General features: G+C 39.6%; 1 protein-coding gene across 1 annotated transcript in view; it reads left to right on the top strand.

Moving 5' to 3' along the window:
* Positions 1-18,212, top strand: part of RNF180 (ring finger protein 180) — a gene marked incomplete at both ends in the record, with an annotated part of 141,472 nt that overhangs the window by 98,153 nt on the left and 25,107 nt on the right. Inside the window, one exon of the mRNA XM_080933529.1 lies at positions 11,048-11,173. Coding sequence (XP_080789655.1) covers positions 11,048-11,173 — 126 coding nt within the window. The remainder of the gene's footprint in view (positions 1-11,047; positions 11,174-18,212) is intronic.

Raw genomic sequence — 18,212 nt, 5'->3', positions numbered from 1 at the left:
TTTGACAGTGTCCTTTGCCTTACAGAAGCTTTGCAGTTTCATGAGGTCCCATTTGCCAATTCTTGTTCTTAGAGCATAAGTCATTGGTGTTCTGTTCAGCAAATTTTTCCATATGGCTATGAGTTTGAGATTCTTCCCCACTTTCTCTTCTATTAGCTTTTGTGTATCTGGTTTTATGTGGAGGTCCTTAATCCACTTGAACTTGAGCTTTGTACAAGATGATAAGAATAGATGGATTTACATTCTTCTACATGCTGACCTCCAGTTGAACCAGCACCATTTGTTGAAAATGATCTTTTTTCCACTGGATGGTTTTAACTCCTTTGTCAAAGATCAAGTGAACATAGGTGTATTGGTTAATTTCTGGGTCTTTAATTCTATTCCACTGATGTACCTGCTTGTCTCTGTACCACTTTTTAATCACAATTGATCTGTAATATAACTTAAGTTTGGGTACCATGATTCCCCCAGCAGTTCTTTTATTGTTGAGAATAGTTTTTGCTATTCTGGTTTTTTTTTAATTCCAAATGAATTTGCAAATTGCTCTTTCCAACTCTATGAAAACTGAGTTAGAATTTTGATGGGGATTTCATTGAATCTGTAGATTGCTTTTGGCAAAATGGCCATTTTTACTAAATTAATCCTGCCAATCCATGAGCATAATTGATCTTTCTATCTTCTGAAATCTTCATCGATTTCTTTCTTTAGAGACTTGAAGTACTTATCATACAGATCATTCACTTCCTTGGGTAGAGTCACACCAAGGCATTTTATATTGTTAGTAACTACTGTCAAGGGTATCATTTCCCTAATTTCTTTCTCAGCATGTTTATCCTTTGAGTATAGAAAAGCTACTGGTTTGTTTGAGTTAATTTTATATGCAGCCACTTTGCTGAAGGTTTTTTTTTTTTTTTTTTTTATCAAGTTTAGGAGTTCCCTTGTGGAATTTTTGGGGTCATATAAGTATACTATTACATCATCTGCAAGTAGTGATATTTTGACTTCTTCCCTTTTAATTTGTATTTCTTTGACCTCCTTTTGTTTTATAATTTCTTTTGCTAGTACTTCAAGTACTATACTGATTTGATAGGGAGAGATTGGGCAGCCTTGTCTAGTTTCTGATTTTAATGGGACTGCTTCAAGTTTCTCTCCATTTAGTTTGATCTTGGCTACTGGTTTGCTGTATATTGCTTTTACTCGGTTTAGGTATGGGCCTTGAATTCCTGATCTTTCCAAAACCTTTAACATGAAGGGGTATTGAATTTTGTTAAATTCTTTCTCAATAATGAATGAAATGATCATATGGGTTTTTTCTTTGTATTTGTTTATATAGTTGATTACTTGTATGGATTGCCATATAATGAACCATCCCTGCATCTGTAGAATGAAGCCTACTTGATCATGGTGGATGATCGTTTTGATGTGTTCTTGGATTCTTGGATTCGGTTTGAGAGGATTTTATTGAATATTTTTGCATCGATGTTTATAAGGGAGATTGGTCAGAATTCTCTTTTTGGATGGCAGACCTATCAGAATTACACCAGACTTTTCAACAGAGACGATGAAAGCTAGAACATCCTGGACAGATGTCATTCAGACCCCAAGAGAACACAAATGTTTCCAGCCTCTTACTCTAAAATAATATCTGTCTTTGTTACTTGTGTGCATTTTCTGTATGCAGCAAAATGCTGGGTCCTGTTTACATTTCCAATCTGTTAGTCTATATCTTTTTATTGGGGAATTGAGTGCATTGATGTTAAGAGATATTAAGGAATACTGATTGTTTTTTCCTGATCATTTTTGGGGGGAGGGTAAAGATGGAGTTATGTTTATTTAGATTGCTTGTTTGGGTTTGTTGAAAGAAGATTATGTTCTTGCATTTCCTAAGGTGTAGTTTCCCTCCTTGTGTTAGAGATTTTCATCTATTATCCTTTGTAGGGCTGGATTTGTGGGAAGATACTATGTAAATTTATTTTCGGCATGGAATATCTTGGTTTCTCTATCTATGGTAATTGAGAGTTTTTCTTGGTTTAGTTTCCTGGGCTGGCATTTGTGTTCTCTTGGGTCTGAATGACATCTCTCCAGGATCTTCTAGCTTTCATGGTCTCTGTTGAAAAGTCTGGTGTAATTCTGATAGGTCTGCCTTTATATGTTATATGACCTTTTTTCCTTACTGCTTTTAATATTCTTTGTTTTGGACATTTGGTATTTTGACTATTATGTGAAGGAAAGAATTTTTTTTTCTAGTCTAGTCTATTTGGCGTTCTGTAGGCTTCTTGTATGTTAATGGTCATCTCTTTCTTTAGGTTAGGGAAGTTTTTCTCTATAATTTTGAAGGTATTTACTGGTCCCTTAAGTTGGGAATCTTCACTCCCTTTTATGCTTATTATCCTTAGGCTTGGTCTTCTCACTGTGTCCTGGATTTCCTGGATGTTTAGGGTTAGTAGCTTTTTGCATTTTGCATTTTCTTTTCTATTTCAATGTTTTCCGTGTTATTTTCTGTCACTGAGATTCTCTCTTCTATCTCTTATATTATCTTGGTGATTCTTGCATCTGATTCCTAATTTCTTTCCTAGGTTGTCTATCTCTAGGGCTATCGCCCTTTGTGATTCGTCTTTGGTTTCTGTTTCCATTTTTAGATCCTAGATGGTTTTGTTCATTTTTTTCTCCTATTTCATAGTGTTCTCTTGTATTTCTTTAAAGGAGTTATTCATGTCCTTCCTCAAGTCCTCTATCATCATCATGAGATATGATTTTGAATGCAGATCTTGCTTTTCAGGTGTGATGGGATATCTAGGAATAGCAGTAGTGGGAGAACTAGGTTCTGATAATGTCAAGTAGCCTTTTTTCTGTTGCTTATGTTCTTGCTCTTGCCTCCTGCCCTCTAGTTTTCTCTAGAGCTACCTGCCCTAGCTGTCTCTAACTGTATCCTGTCTTTCTTGAGATCCTGATTGTGTCAGAACTCCTTTGAGTCCAGGTCTCTCTGGGATCCTGGGATCCTGAGTGTATCAAAGCTCCTGGGAGTCAAGTTGCTTCTGAGATACTGGAATGTCAGTGTGACAAAGCTCCTGATGTCCTTGAGTGTGTTAGAGTTCCAGTGCTCTTGGGTGTGTCTGATGTCCTAGGAATCTAGTTTTCTCTGTGATGATCCTGAGCCTGTGTTCTCTGTGGTTCTGGGCATGCTAGAGCACCTCGGTGACGGACTTCCTCTGGGTGTTGTGGGATTGGGTGCAGCACCAGCACGCAAGGTCTGCTCAGGACTCAGCTTCAGTCCAGAAGGGACCAGGGATGCTGGCTGGGCAGGGTTTCCTGTTTCCCTAGATCCTGGGGGACCTAGTTACTCTGGGTATTGGGACAGATGTTGTGTCCTCCTCTCCTGTGGTCCTGGGCATGCTAGCACACCTGGGTGACGAGCTTCTTCTAGGTGTTGTGGGATTGGGTGCAGCACCAGCACCCAAACAACCTTTGATTCCTACTTAACGGTATTTTCTTATTAACATAATTGTCAAGTATTTATCTTAGCCATGTCTTTAGTAATATGTCTGTGAATGATGATTTGATGATCTAGTTTTTATATTCTAATACACTTTAATATAACTGACTGTTCTAAATATTCAGTCTTATCCAGAAGCACTTTAAATGCCATTATCGTTTTACAAACCAATGTCTAGAAAACAGGGGCTCACACATATGGAAATTTGCCTCTAGAAGAAAAGCCTCCAAAACACTTTAAACCTTTCCTAGAATGGAGCTAAGTAGGAGTAACAGATTACCCATTGTGACATCTGCTGTGTTGCCTAGGCTATCTCTTCCTCCTACTCAAGAAACCATCTCTCCTAAGGCTCCCAAAAAGTTGCAGCTACTGATGCACAATACTGCATTTCTTCAGTTTTTCCTTAAGCTCTGCTCTCTGGATATCTTAAACATTGAAGTGTGTTGTTTTGACTGTTCTTACAAAATACTGTAGCATAGCATTATGGGTCCAACCTTCACCCATAATTTGAAAGCCTGAGACAGAAGGATTACTGTGAGTTTCTGGACAGGCTAAACTATATATTAATATCCAGGGCTACCTAGGATACAAAGTAAAACTTTGTCTCAATCACCTGTAATAACTAAATAACTTAAACTAGTAGAACTAAGTGAGAAGGGAGAATGAAGTGTATTTCTTTTTACATACAAGACAGAGAATTTTGGATTTTGCTAAAGCTAATACAAATCACCCCCAAGGGACCTTCCTGTAGATTACAAAACCTTGACCCAAAATGTAATTTACAGCATATGAGAAATGCCACAACACTATGAATGCTTAGCATTTTTCTGCAGCATTTCAAGAGCTCAGTTAGTGTTGAACTGAGCTCAATTACATAGGTATTCTTTTGGTTTCTTCATCATGGGCAGAATCAGTCATCACTGAATAAAGCTGAAAATAATTTTCCAAAGCTCCAAAGCTACCAAAAGATTCAGTAGTCCAAAATAGATAAATTTTCTTGAGGCAGAATGTTTGGTTAAATGTAATATTAAAAAGTCTTTTTTTTTCCATTATGTACATATACCACATTTTTGTTATCCTTTTTTTTTTTAATTGAGGGATATATAGGTTGTTTCCTGTTTCTGGCTGTCATGAGAGAGCAACACTAAATATAGTTGAGCAAGTGTCTCTGTGATAACATGAACCATTCTTTGTGTATATGCATAAGCTGGATCCTGTTGAAGGTTAATTCTTGTCTTCAGATTTCAGTATTGGCACTCCCCACAGCAGTGGGAGGAGTGCCCCTGCACCCCACGGCTTCTTCTGCATGAGCTACTACATGTCTTACTGACCTGAGCCATTCTGACAGGTATAACAGAATCTCAAAGTAGTTTTGAGTTACAGTTCTCTAATGGCTAAGGATGTTTATCATTTCTTTGAGTGTTTCTCAATATTTGAGACTTTGCTGTTTAGATCTGTGCCTGTTTTTTAGTTTGGTTATTTTTTTCTTGATATATAATTTATCGAGTTCTTTATATATTTTGTGTATTATTCCCCTATCAGATGTAAAGTTTATAAAAACTAAAATACATCTCACTGTAGTCTGCCACATTGTTCATATGAAAGCGTTCTTGGCCATGCAGAAGTTTCCACTTATTAATTAGTGCCCATGGTAGTGATGTCTTGTTCAGAAAGTCTTTTTCTGTGCCAAGGCATTCAAGACTATCTCTTGCTTGCTCTTCTGTTAGGAACAGTGTACCTAGTTTTCTACTGAAGTCTTTAACCCATTTGGAGTTGAGTTCTGCATAGGATGTTAAGTATGGCACAATTTGGATATTTCTACATGCAGTCAACCAGTTTGATCAGCACCATTTGTTGAAGACACTATCAGAAAGAGAAACATAAACACCAAGGCAGCCATAAACTCTTATCTAAAATGGCACACTAACTGCAAGATATGAAGGAGAAGCTGACCAACATGTAATGCACTCCACAGTGTGTGTGTGTGTGTGGGGGGGGGGGGTGTTTCTTTGTTTCATTGTTATAGTTAGAAGGGCTTTTGTTTGTTAGTTTTGTTTGTTTATTTATTAGTTTGTTTTATTTTTGGAGGGGTGCTTTGTTTTCTTGGTTTGGAGCAGGTTTTATACTTAGTTTCTTTTTCTTTTCTTTTTTTTTTTTTCTTTTGAGAAAGAACTAAAATTTGGGTGGATAAGGAGGGAAAGAGAACCTAGAAGGACTTAGGGGAGAAAATGAATATAACCAAAATATATTTAAATTTTAAAATTGTTTTACATAGTAAAAATCATTAAGAAAAAGTCTTTTTTCTTTATCTTCCTAACCAAAGGGTTAAAATATCAAATATCGTCATACCTACTGTTCACTCTGGTAACCATTCCATTTAGTTGTATTCTGACAACCACATACTGTGGTGGCAAATGCTAATGGGGAAAAAGCAGATCTCATGAGTTGGAGCCACCCTGGCCTACAAAGCAAGTTTCAGGCCAAACAGGTCTACAGAGACATACCCTGTTCCAAAAAGTACAATATTGATGTAATCTGTACTCTAAACCTCCTTTATTGCATATGTAGCTCCCTCTTTCTAATTGTTGAAAAAACCTAATAGTAATAGTATAAATTATAGTAATAATTTATAATGATATAAATTCTAATTATGTAATTCTCAAATGTATCAAGGAAATTACGATTTCTTTATCTTACTTGTCACATTTATTATTCAAGTGTGTTGAATTTATTATGTGAATGTGTATCTGTTTCTCTCTCTCTCTCTCTCTCTCTCTCTCTCTCTCTCTCTCTCTCTCTCTCTCTCTTGTGTGTGTGTGTGTGTGTGTGTGTGTCTGTATGTCTGTGTGTGTCTCTGTGTGTCTGTGTGTGTCTGTGTGTAAGCTTCCGGTTAATTTTGCATGGCTTCTTCAATTGTTATCCACCTTATATTTTGAGACAATGGCTCTCCTTGAACCTAGAGTTCACTGATTATCTGATTAGCCAAGCAGGCAGGCCAGCAAGCCCCAGGGATCCACCTGTACCTCTCTAGCACTGGGATAAAAATGGTGTGCTCTTTATGTGCATGGTGGAGATCAAACTCAAGTATCAGGGCTTCCATGGCAGATAATCTACTGGACTCTTTCCCATCCTGTAGTAATTACTTTGGTTTTATGAAAGCATTGCATGCGATAGTTTCAATGCCATTGCCGACACAGTTACCTTATAACCAAAGCAACGTACTCAAGGAAGAGTTTGTGTGTATCTCACAGTGTGGGAATCAGAATCCATGACCATCAAGGCAGGGAGCATGGCAGCAGCCAGGCGTGCACTGGGGGAAAAGGCAGAGAAAGATAACTGAGAATGAGGTGGCCTTTTGAAATCTCAAAGCTATCCCCCACCCCCTGCCAAGTGACGAACCTCCTCCAACGATGCCACGCCCTTTCGTCCTTTTCAAACAATTACCCACTGGGAACCAGGTACTCAAATATATGAGCCTTTTGGAGCCATTCTTATTCAAATCACCACAAATGGAAAAAAGTATTTTACTGACGGAGCCACCTCCCCAGCTTCTAGTAATTACTGGATTTTAAATGAAAGCAAGTCATGCTACTGTTTCCACTGTAAAGATTTTAGTCTTTTCTAGTACACTCAATAGTATTGGACATTGATTATATTTGCCAAGTTCTAGTGCACACCCCAAGCCATCAAGATGGCTCATCTGGCAAAGACACTTAACCACCAAGCTTAATGATTTGTATGGAATCTCCAGGACCCACAGAGAGGAAAAGGAGAACCCCAAATCCTCACACCAAAGCTCTATCTATGGCATGCATGTACCCCTCTGAAACACACCCAATAAATAAAATACTATTATCATTATTATTATATCTCTTATTACAGTCCAGTAATCCCCCTCCCAGTCTATCCTTTGACAGTTCTTCATTCCATTCCTCCTCCCTAGTCTCCAAGAGGGTGTCCTTATTTCCACCTTCACCCCACCAGAACTCCCCACTCCTTAGGGCCTAAAGTCTCTTGAGGGTTAGATGCTTCTTGTCTCACTGAAGCCAGACCAGGAGGTTCTCTGCTGTATATGTGTTGGGGGCCTAATATCAGCTGGTATATGCTGCCTGTTTAGTGGCTAAGTGTCTGAGAGTTCTCGGGGGTCCGGATTAGTTGAGACTACTGTCTTTCTATGGGGTTGCCCTCCTCCTCAGCTTCTTCCAGGTTTTCCCTAATTTAACCCCAGCTTCTGTCCATTGGTCGAGTATAAATATATACATCTGACTCTTTCAGCTGCTTGTTGTGCCTCTCAGAGGGCAGCCATGCTAGGCTCCTGTCTGTAAGCACATCGTAGCATCAGTAATAATGTCAGGCCTTGGAGTCTCCCCTTAAGCTGGATCCCAATTTGGACCAGTCACTAGACCTCCTTTCCCTCAGTCTCTTCTTCATTTTTGTCCCTGCAGTTCTTACAGACAGGAACCGTTCTGGGACAGAGTTTTTGACTGTGGGATGGCTGCCCCCTCTCTCAGTCAATGCCCTGTCTTTTTGCTAGACTCTACAAGTTCCCTCCCCCACTGTAGGACATTTCATCTCAGGTCTCTCCATCTGAGTTCTCAGCATCTCTGATCTTCATGGTCTCTGGTACACTCTAGAGGATTCCCCATCTCCTATCTCCTGGGGTTGCCTGTTTCTATTCTTACTATTGGCCCCTAAAATACATTTTTAAAAGATAAAAAGGGAGGCTGTGCTCTCTAATAGGTAGTAGCAGCCAAAATCGACACCAAGGGTTTTGTCACCTCTCCTGTCTCCAGCTTGTCTGTGGTGTTCCTCAAATGTTAGTTGAAGAAATGTAATGTTGACTGTTCCATTTGTTGTTGCCTATGCCTGGATTTTCAAACTTACATGCCACTGAGCTGAAACAATACATATCTGTAGGAGAATAGCATCCTTGGATAAGGGTACTACTCGGGTTTATATAAATGTAAGATAAGGCTTAATATATTTAAATACTATTACAACCAAAAAGAACTTAAGGTCATTCTACCCAGTGTCTATGAACTCTAGCTGTGAATCAGAATCCTTAAGGGACTTGTTAGAGAGAACATATTTATGGCCCATATACACACGGTGCTGACCCACACTATCTGGATGAGCATGCCTTTTTAGCAAGTGTCTTAGTGATTTGTGACACCTAGACAGGCGTTTTGAAAACATGGATCTAATACAATGTTCTTTAGACAGAATTAGGTTTAATTAATCTCTATTCCTAAATACATCATCAAAGTACTGGCACATAGCAGATCACAGAGTAAATTTGTGCCAGAGATTAGGTGTGAAGCGGATACGAAAAGCAGCTTGCTGGCTGACAGAGAACTCCACACTTCAGAAGCATTAAGTGTGGCTCTAACTTGGCCCAGCAATAATTTCAGCAATGATTTCCTGGTCTTCTCTAGTCTAGATGTCTCTCTGTTCAAACACAGCAAATACAATCACCCGAAAGGACAAGTCTCACAGAGCATGCTGTAGGCACACAGGTGCATTTACAGCTTCAATTGCAATTTATCTTGCAAATTATCATAATTGCCTTAGTCATACTGTGGTTCATGTGTTTACACCAAATGTCCTCTACACATTTTTTTAAAGCTCACTGTCTGCTAAGTTCCTTAAAGCCCAGAAGTTGGAGTAGTATTGTAGGGTCCATTTAAATCCAATATAACTCAAACACTAGGCCAATGTATATAACAAAAATTTATTGTAATCAAGCTGCTTCTGACCAATCAGAACCACATAACAAACTTGGGAGGTATACTGTGCACAACATATTTAAAAGATGAGACCAGAAACCAAGGAGGATCTGGTGGGCTGTAGCATCGACCAATTATATTTTGGCTTTAGGGGCTTAATAGGGGAGCTTTCACCAATCGGGTTAGGAGTAGGTTCTTAGAAAAATGGAGAAGGTGTCCTTGAGATGTCTGGATCCTGACAACTGTTTTCTTACAATAGAAGCCACCCAGCTGTTAGGCAGTCCCCAGGTACCCTAGGGCTGGGGAACTTGAACTTAGCTTTTCCCTGTGGTTAAATGGAATCTGAAAGTAAAGTGAGGGCATTTTGAATGAGTCTCTCTCACTCATCCCCACAATCATGGGGGTGCCATTACTGATTGTACTGATAGGAGATTTTCCCATCTCCTCCAAGGAAAAGCTTCTGGCTGGCTTTTGCATTTTTTAAATGTTTTGCCAGAGTTCAATATTTCCAAGTAAGTTTTCAAATAGTGTGTGGTGGTGTCTTTGTTTACTGCATCAACATTTTAGAACTTGGCAGAGGTGTTAATAAATTCTTGAGTTATCACCACTTGAGTTATCTGCTTAGTTTATGTTGTCTGTATCACAGAATCTTCATTATTTACCACCTCAGTCTATTTATGAGGACATTTAGAATGTCATGTTATTTTCCCCAATAGTCAATACAATACCACTTATCAGATACCTTAGTTATTGGGAAACTGTGCAAATTAGGATGATTAGCCCTGGAGGACACTGAGCAGGTCATTGACATGTGTTAACCCTCTGTGTGTGTGAATGGCAGAGGTGGTGCGATGAGGAGGGCTCTTCCCTTTGCCAGGCAACAGTCATTTTGACTGAAGGGCTGACCATTGGCAGTGGACTGAGTGGACTGTAGGAAAACACATGTAGGTCTCTGTAGAAAACAATACAAGGATCTTCACCCTGAAAGCAGAAGTCATAACAAATCAAGCTTACATAAACACTAAAACTGTCCTTTTTTCTAACTCATGTGCTTGAATTACCAGCCCACAGCTATAGTTTCAGGAATAGAGCTGGACTTGCTGCTTTCATAGCCTCAATTGCTGATTTTTTGGACACTTTCCTTTTGCTGTTGAATTGTGAGTTTTTCTTTTGCCTTTCTTGAGAGTCAACCTAAGGCAGTTATAGGTAAAATAGAAACAGTCATAAGCAACTAGAATAGGCTAAGGCTCAGAAAGAGGTAGGAAAGAAAGCAAAGAGGTGCCCAGTGCGACATGGGGTCATTTGGAGATGAAGATAAAAGTAAATGGTTGATGGAGATGCTGGCTGTTTCTTATATTGGCTCCCTGTCCAATACAAGACTCTCCAAGGAGAGCTCATGCAAAAAGTCATTCTCTGGCTAGGCCTACCCTTGTATGGCTCTGTGGCTCTCAAACTGTCTGCTGTTTGAAGGGGAGCCTTGACTAGCCTCTGGTTGGCCTGTGAGTTCTTTTCTGCTGCCTGATATTTCTGTTCTTTAGTGTGAGCAGACGCCTTGACAACAGCCATTCTGTGTGCACCATTATGTCATTGCTTGGCGTAGCTCCCGATGCAGATGCTTCTCTCTAAACATGCTTTCTGTATGGAAGCATAGTTTCAAACCTGCACCAAATAGGAATTTGGGTGACATATTTGGGATTTTTAAATTTAAATACAGTTTTACATTTACAAACCTAGAGAGATATGAGTTTATTATCAAAATGATGTGACAATCGTATTCTTGTTATTTTATTCAAATTAGTGATCAAAATACTCTTTTCTTTTACTCTAGAACTGAACAACGCCACAAAGACATTCTTTACTAAAGAATATTTGAAAATAAAACAAAGCTTTCAGAAATCCAGCTCTGCGAAATGGCCCTTGCCGAGCTGCAGAAAAGGATTCCATCTCTTTGGAGGTAAGGAAGCAATTCAAAAGCCAAAGCTGTCTGACAGCACTGCCATGCAAGGACTCATGGCTGCTTCCTAATGAGAGATGCTGCTGAGCTCAAGTTCCACATTGGCCACTTTCAGGAATGTGCATGATAATGTCTGTGCTCAAAGCTACAAGTACATATGAAGAAAAGGAAAAGTCTCTATAAAACTAATTTTCATTTAAAAATTGATATGTACCTAATTATTTGGACATGGTAAAGATCAAATAAGCTAATAGGAAAGCACAGTATAAATTGTAGCTCTTGGCACTATGTAGACAACAGTGAAAATACAAGGCAACCTCTGACCTCTACTTCAGTTTTGAGAATGTGTTACTTCATAGCCATAAAATATAAACATGAGATATAATTTAGCCTTTTGTAAAACTGTTATCTGACAGAACATGAACTAGAATGCAGTTTTGATATTTATTATTTATGTGTGTGCACACACATATGTTTGTGAGTTTGTGTGTGTGTGTATGAAATGAACTCACCCCTGCTTGTATGCAGTTGGGGGTCACAGATCAATGCCAAGTGTCTTCCTTTATCTCTGTACCCTTTTTGGAGTTCAGTGAGCCTTAAGCTTGCTGTGTTGGACGGTCTGGCTTGCCGGGGCCTCCCCAGGAGCTACCTTCTCCCTTCCTACAGCATGGGAACATACTACTGTCCCTAGCATTTTTACTCAAATTCTGGGGATCAAAACTCAGCTCCTTATGATTTCACAGGAAGCATTTTACCCACTGAGCCATCTCCCTGAGCCTTTACATATTGCTGCTGATGTCACCAGGCCTGCTAGGAAACATCCAAACGTGGGAACCATATTCTTTATCGACCAGAGAGAGCTACATAAGCTCAGGCACATCTGTCCAGCAATAACAGGAACAAATTATGTGCAGAATCAATTGCATTTGAAGTGAAGGTTTTAAGCACCACCTGTAACCCTGCACTGGGCTTCTTCTTCTTAAGATTTATATATATAAAGTGAAAGAGTAAGAAATGTTCACATCCAGTTGCTTCTATGGGTGAACAGCTCATACACAGAGTGAGGGTCAATTTTCTCACCTAGCTTAGAAGATGTCCCCATAAGCCTCTCTATAGTCCGCAACTTGTTTTTTCATGTTGGCTGACCCAGTTTCAAACCATCCCCGGTCTCCCTCTGTATCTTCTGCATCTTAATTTTTCTCAATTTGTCAGACATTGAATGAATAAGCAGTTGATTTCCACCAAATTTAATTCTTAATTCATTTTTCTGGAAAAAGTTCAAAGTAGCTTTATTACATCACCTGACTTAAGAAATACATCCCTGCCACCAGTGCAGGCAAGTTGTATAAGAGCTGAGTGGCCAGCAGCCAGCCAAGTACAGCAGCAAGCCAAGAGAAAAGAAGCAAACTTTATTTCTTCAGTAGCATAAACAAGAGTCCAAAACTGCAACCTATTTATCCTTCCTCCATAGAACACTGTTGTGGGGCAGAGGCAATATGGGAGTTGCCTTGCTGTGGAGCCCTAGACAAGAGGCTCCAGCAGGTTAATGGTCCTGGGGTCAAACAGAGAAAGGAGTTGGGAGGAAAAACATTAGGTTCTGAGACATGGCATGGTAGAGTTAGAGTGGAGTATCCTCATACTAAGGAAGGAAGGAAGGAAAGAAAGAGGGAAGGAGGGAGGAAGGGAGGGAGGGAGGGAGGGAGGAAGCAAAGAAGGAAGCAAAGAAGGAAGGATTCAATATGCCTACACTGAAGCATGAACAGCTGGGCCCTGGGACCAGCCTGCCACTCCCTACAGAGACCAAACTGCAGCACTGCCACCAAGCCTGCCACACAAAGGGCAGCTTTCTGGAGGGAACCCAGCAGAGGAATTTTCTTTAAAGGCCAAAGATCAGACATGAAAATCCATGCATAGGGTTTTTATCATGAACTAAGCCACAGAGCGTCACCAGAGCCCCTTCCTTTCCCTCTCCTTGACCTCCTGCTATCCTGCAAGGGGGAGGAGTGTGGAGGGGCTTTCACCTGCGGGTCTTGGGAATCAGACCCAGGTCATCAGGCTTGACTGCTGCTACGGTGCTGAGCCATGTTTATCATTTTAGGCCAGAATACATGTGTTTCTAATACCAGTGTTATTCACACTTGCTTTTACACTTTTACAATGATAACATCTGTATATTCCAAACTTGCCTTGTCACTCATTATTTGTTTTTTTTGAAATTGATCCATTTCAGTAAGGAGCTTTGTTCCTGAACTGTGGTCAGTTCTGTGGACAGACCAGATGTGCCCACCCTGTAGTGAAGGGACAGGAGAATGGCCAGAGTCGTTCTTTGCAGCATTTCTAGAAATGACTGCATTCTCCTGGGTCAGAGCAGCTTCATGGTCACGTGAAAGCACATGTACACTCAGTTACCTACATCAGTGTCCCTTTGTGGCCACCCTGGCTTGTCACCATCATGTCAGCCACATTTGCAATATTCAGTCTTTTAGATTTTGTTATTCTGGTGCCTATGAAGTAAATTCTCACTGGAAGTCTGCAGTTTTATTTATTATTTTTTATATTATTTGAGTGTTCTGCTTGCGTGTGTTGTCTTTTCACCACATGTGTACCTGGTGCCTGTAGAAGCCAGAAGAGACTTGGATTCCTTGGAAGTGAAGTTACAGGACCTTTTGAGATGCCACTTAGTTTTTGGGAATGAAAGGCAGGCCCTGTGTGAGACCACGGTGCTGCATGGGCTCATGTGTGTGCAGGTGCATGGGCTCATGTGTGTGCAGGTGCATGGGCTCATGTGTGTGCAGGTGCATGGGCTCATGTGTGTGCAGGTGCATGGGCTCATGTGTGTGCAGGTGCATGGGCTCATGTGTGTGCAGGTGCATGGGCTCATGTGTGTGCAGGTGCATGGGCTCATGTGTGTGCAGGTGCATGGGCTCATGTGTGTGCAGGTGCATGGGCTCATGTGTGTGCAGGTGCATGGGCTCATGTGTGTGCAGGTGCATGGGCTCATGTGTGTGCTGGTGCATTGCTGGCACTGTTAACCCAGGTCTTGTGCCTGCTCGGCAAATGTTCTACCACTGAGCAGCATCTTCAGTCCCCACCTAGGTTTAAATTTGCATCGTTATGATTGTTGGTGGAGGCTATATTCAGCTTTATCCTCTTCCATATTGGTCCTTGATTTTCCTCCTCCAGGTCCTTATTTCCTACTTGTTTGCTACTGGTTGGCTTTGCAATACCATGTGCTCCTTTTTCCACCGATTATGTCAGTGGCTACGATCATAATCTAGCTTTGTGTTGTCAAACGTATGGAATCTTCCAGTGCATTACAGTTCTTCAGTTTTGTCCTCAGCTTTACAGTGTATACCGTGATTTAAAGTTCTCTTTTCTCAGCATCATTAAGATTCTATCCTTTAAATGTTTTTAGTTTTAAAGAACTATGGAATTTGTAGTACTTTTTAATGTGTTTTTTACAGATAGGAATCCAGTTTTTTAATGGGTTTCAATAATCCTTCCTGCCCCCTCTTATTAAAAATAATTCATCACTTCACTGATATGGAATATCATGCAAATTTCCATGTGTGTGGGTTGATCTCTGGAACTTGATGGGGATCCATTTGTCTGTCTGTCTCTATGCCAATGCTGTCCTGTCTCAAAACTACAATTATTATGTCTTCCAACATGTTTTCTGTCAAGAGTATATTGGCAGTTTTTTATCTTTTGCTCGTTCAGATGAACTTTAGCATCACCTTGTAAAGTTCCATAAAAAACTGTTAAATTGGAGGAATGAGGAACTGCTATTAAATATCTGAACCGAGTTTAGGCTGTGGTGGAGCACTAACCTAGCATACAAGAGGTACTAGGTTCAGTCCTGTCCCTAGTACTGCGGATAGATGGATAGACAGATGGACAGACAGATAGATAAATAGTAGACAGACACACAGATACATACATGAATACATAGATACATACTAATATAGACATAAATAATTTGGGAAGAATTGAAAGGCAACAACAATAACAGTTATGCTATGGCCCTTCTCTTCCTGTAACAGTTTGATGACTTCCTTCCTGAATATCCACTTCTTTGGCTCCTCCATACTTGCTTTAGCCTTGGTCTCCTCTCTGCTTTTGAGACTTACATGCAAAAAATTACCAAACTTGCCCCAGGCAATGCACCTACTCACCACTGGGCCACAAGCTCTGCTTTCTTTTTAACTTCGTCCTGCTTCCTGTCCTCTTTTAATCACCCAGGAAACCCACCCTACTTGGTTCGTTTGATATTTATTTTGTATAGTCTTAAATAAGGAATAGTACTTTCTTTTCTTCTTTTCATATACTTTTTTTTTAACAGAAAGGGTGCTGTATTGCATGTTTTCCTGGGTGTTCTTGGCCATCCTAGTGTGGTTTCCAATGTGTGACTTTTGTAAGGCCTCTGTGTGCACATGCCAAGTTCTATCTATCAGTGTGTTCACTCACTGGGGTCTAACTAAAAACAACACTTCCCAGAGTACTTCAGTGTAAAGCATGAGAGTATTTACTGATGTGTAGACTGGAGCAGCAGTCTGGATCACAGAGTTCAAGCCTGCCTGTGCAAACAGGGCTGTCTGTCCTCCTAAATGGCCCGATGACAGCTCTAGTCAGCATTTGTCAAAGTCGGGACTGTGAAAGCCGACAGCTGCTCGCAGATGAGGCCTGGGTCCTTACTCTTGTTTGCAGTTTGTGATTGCTAACAGTTTGTGATCTTTCCCTTTCTAATCAATCAGACTGCTGCCTCCCTTGATTCTCTTAGGTTTATTACACTTTTTGTTCTAATCACTGTCAATTTTAATATTCTCCATTGTGTAGATGCTACAGATTTACTACGGAATTTTTGTCATTACACAAAACAGTTGTACGTGTTACCCTTCATTGTAAGAACACTTCACTTGGATGTAATTAAATCCAAGTGCTTTATCTTCTATGCTGTAGATTTTAATTTTAGAATTCTGTCTCGTTCCAAGATCACAGAGATTCTCCCTTAGATATTTTTCTCTCTGTTCACTCCACTTTTTCTTTTGGCTTTCGTGGTTAGGCTTTCTGCTAGAGGTACCTCTTAGACAATTGGCAAAGGGTTCACATGTCCTTTGTAACAATCTGCTTTCCACTGATGGTTTTTATTTATAGTATCATCGGGCTTTAAAATTATTTATAAACTGTTGTTTTATCAAAATATACTTGAATATGAGATCATTTGTCCTAACTAACAACTTGACTAAACTTTCTAATAAGTCATTGGGTGCATTCAGTTGGACAATTCTGTGGCTGCCTTTAATAGTGATAGATCATCTTGAAACCTAATGCACTCACTTTTTTGTTTTCTTGCCAGACTTTATGATCTGGTACTCTTGTCTGATTTTAAACAAAACAAACCAAAAAGAGAAAAAGTAACACATCTCCCAGATTTTTAAAGGGCTATTTTACATATTTACCACAGAGTATGTGTTGTGTTTAGAGCTTGCATCCCTTGTGGGGAATATTGGCATCTCTCTTCTCCCCTGCTTTGCTGATGTTTGGCGGAGTTTTAATTCTGAGACTATTTTTTGTGCCTCCTGAGACATGGACACAGCTCTCCCTCCATGGTCTCATGCACACAGTGCTGTACTCTAGGTGACCACAGCGATGTCTTTGTGGTGGGCTCCTGCTCTGCACCAGGGATACACCTAGACGACCATTTTACATACTGCTATATTTGGTTAAAATTTCAGTATTTTACCTTTATATTTCTAAGATTGTATCCTTTTATTAAGGAATCTGTTCATTTTTTCTATTTTCAAGTTAATTGCAATCAAATTGTTTATATATTTTAATATATCTCTCTGTCTGGTAGCTGTGTATCTGCAGTTGGTGCTGTATTTGTGTTAATGTTACTTACTAATGCTTTTTTGGTTCATTTAGATCATTGCTTCTTACAGAGTTATTGTGTCTTTACTTTGTCTTTTATTACCTTCTGCTTAACTTCTCCTTTACTCCCATTGGACCTATTCTTTCTGTTTTGTTCTCTACTAAGATGATTCAGAAAGTGTTAACTTTTAACCTTTTTACCATATTATTTAAGGGCATAAATTTTCCTCTAGTGTAATTTTTACCCTTCATTCCTAATTACTTTCACCTGAAATCACATGCAACTGATTGAGATTTTGTGAAGACAGTTTCATGGTAGACGAGTTGGATACGGTCCTACAGTTCCATCCCACACTCCACATCCTGCCTCCTGGGCTGTGCTGGGCTCCATGAGAAGCTACGGGCCAGCCTCATTCCTGAGTCTGGTTAGAAAGAAGGAGAGGCGGGGCAGGAAGAGGGAGCTTGTGAGAGAGAATGAACACTTCAAACTCTAGATCTGAATATTAATGTTTCAGAGGAAAATAGAACATTGTTGCTAATTTCCTAACCAAGGCAACTCACATCAACTTATTTTTTATTTATTTGTTTGTTTGTTTGTTTGTTTGTTTGTTTTTACCTCTGCAACTATTTTATCTTTTTTTATTGAACAACTTTATTTTAAAAAAACAAAGATAAATGTACAGATTTTAAGCATTTTACATAAAAGTATATGAATACATTTGTCAGTACTTGATTTTTTTTTAAAGGTTTGATAGTGTGCATTAAAATCTTACTAGTTACAATGAGCATAAAGTACATGTAAAACAAGATGTAACCTGAAAATAGTCAAAGTTTTCTTGGTGTGTAAAGATTAAACATAATGGTTTTTCTTTTTTTTTCTTTTTCTTTTTTTTTTTTTTTTTTTTGGCCTTTGTTTTCTCTTGAACTTCATATAGTCTGAGTTGTTTCTGGGGTGTTCAGAGCTTTCTGGGGTTAGTATCCAATTATCAGTGACACCATATTGTGTCTGTTCTTTTGTGACTGGGTTATCTCACTCAGGATGATATTCTCTAGATGCATCCACTCTCTTAAGAATTTCATAAAGTCATTGTTTCTGATAGCTGAGTAGTACTCCATTGTGTAAATATACCACAATTTTTGTATCCATTTATCTACTGAAGGACATCTG

Source organism: Micromys minutus, assembly GCF_963924665.1.
Source record: "Micromys minutus genome assembly, chromosome: 20".
Lineage (NCBI taxonomy): Eukaryota > Metazoa > Chordata > Mammalia > Rodentia > Muridae > Micromys > Micromys minutus.
The sequence above is the reverse complement of the archived record's forward strand: the minus strand, read 5'-3'. Positions and strand labels throughout refer to the sequence as shown.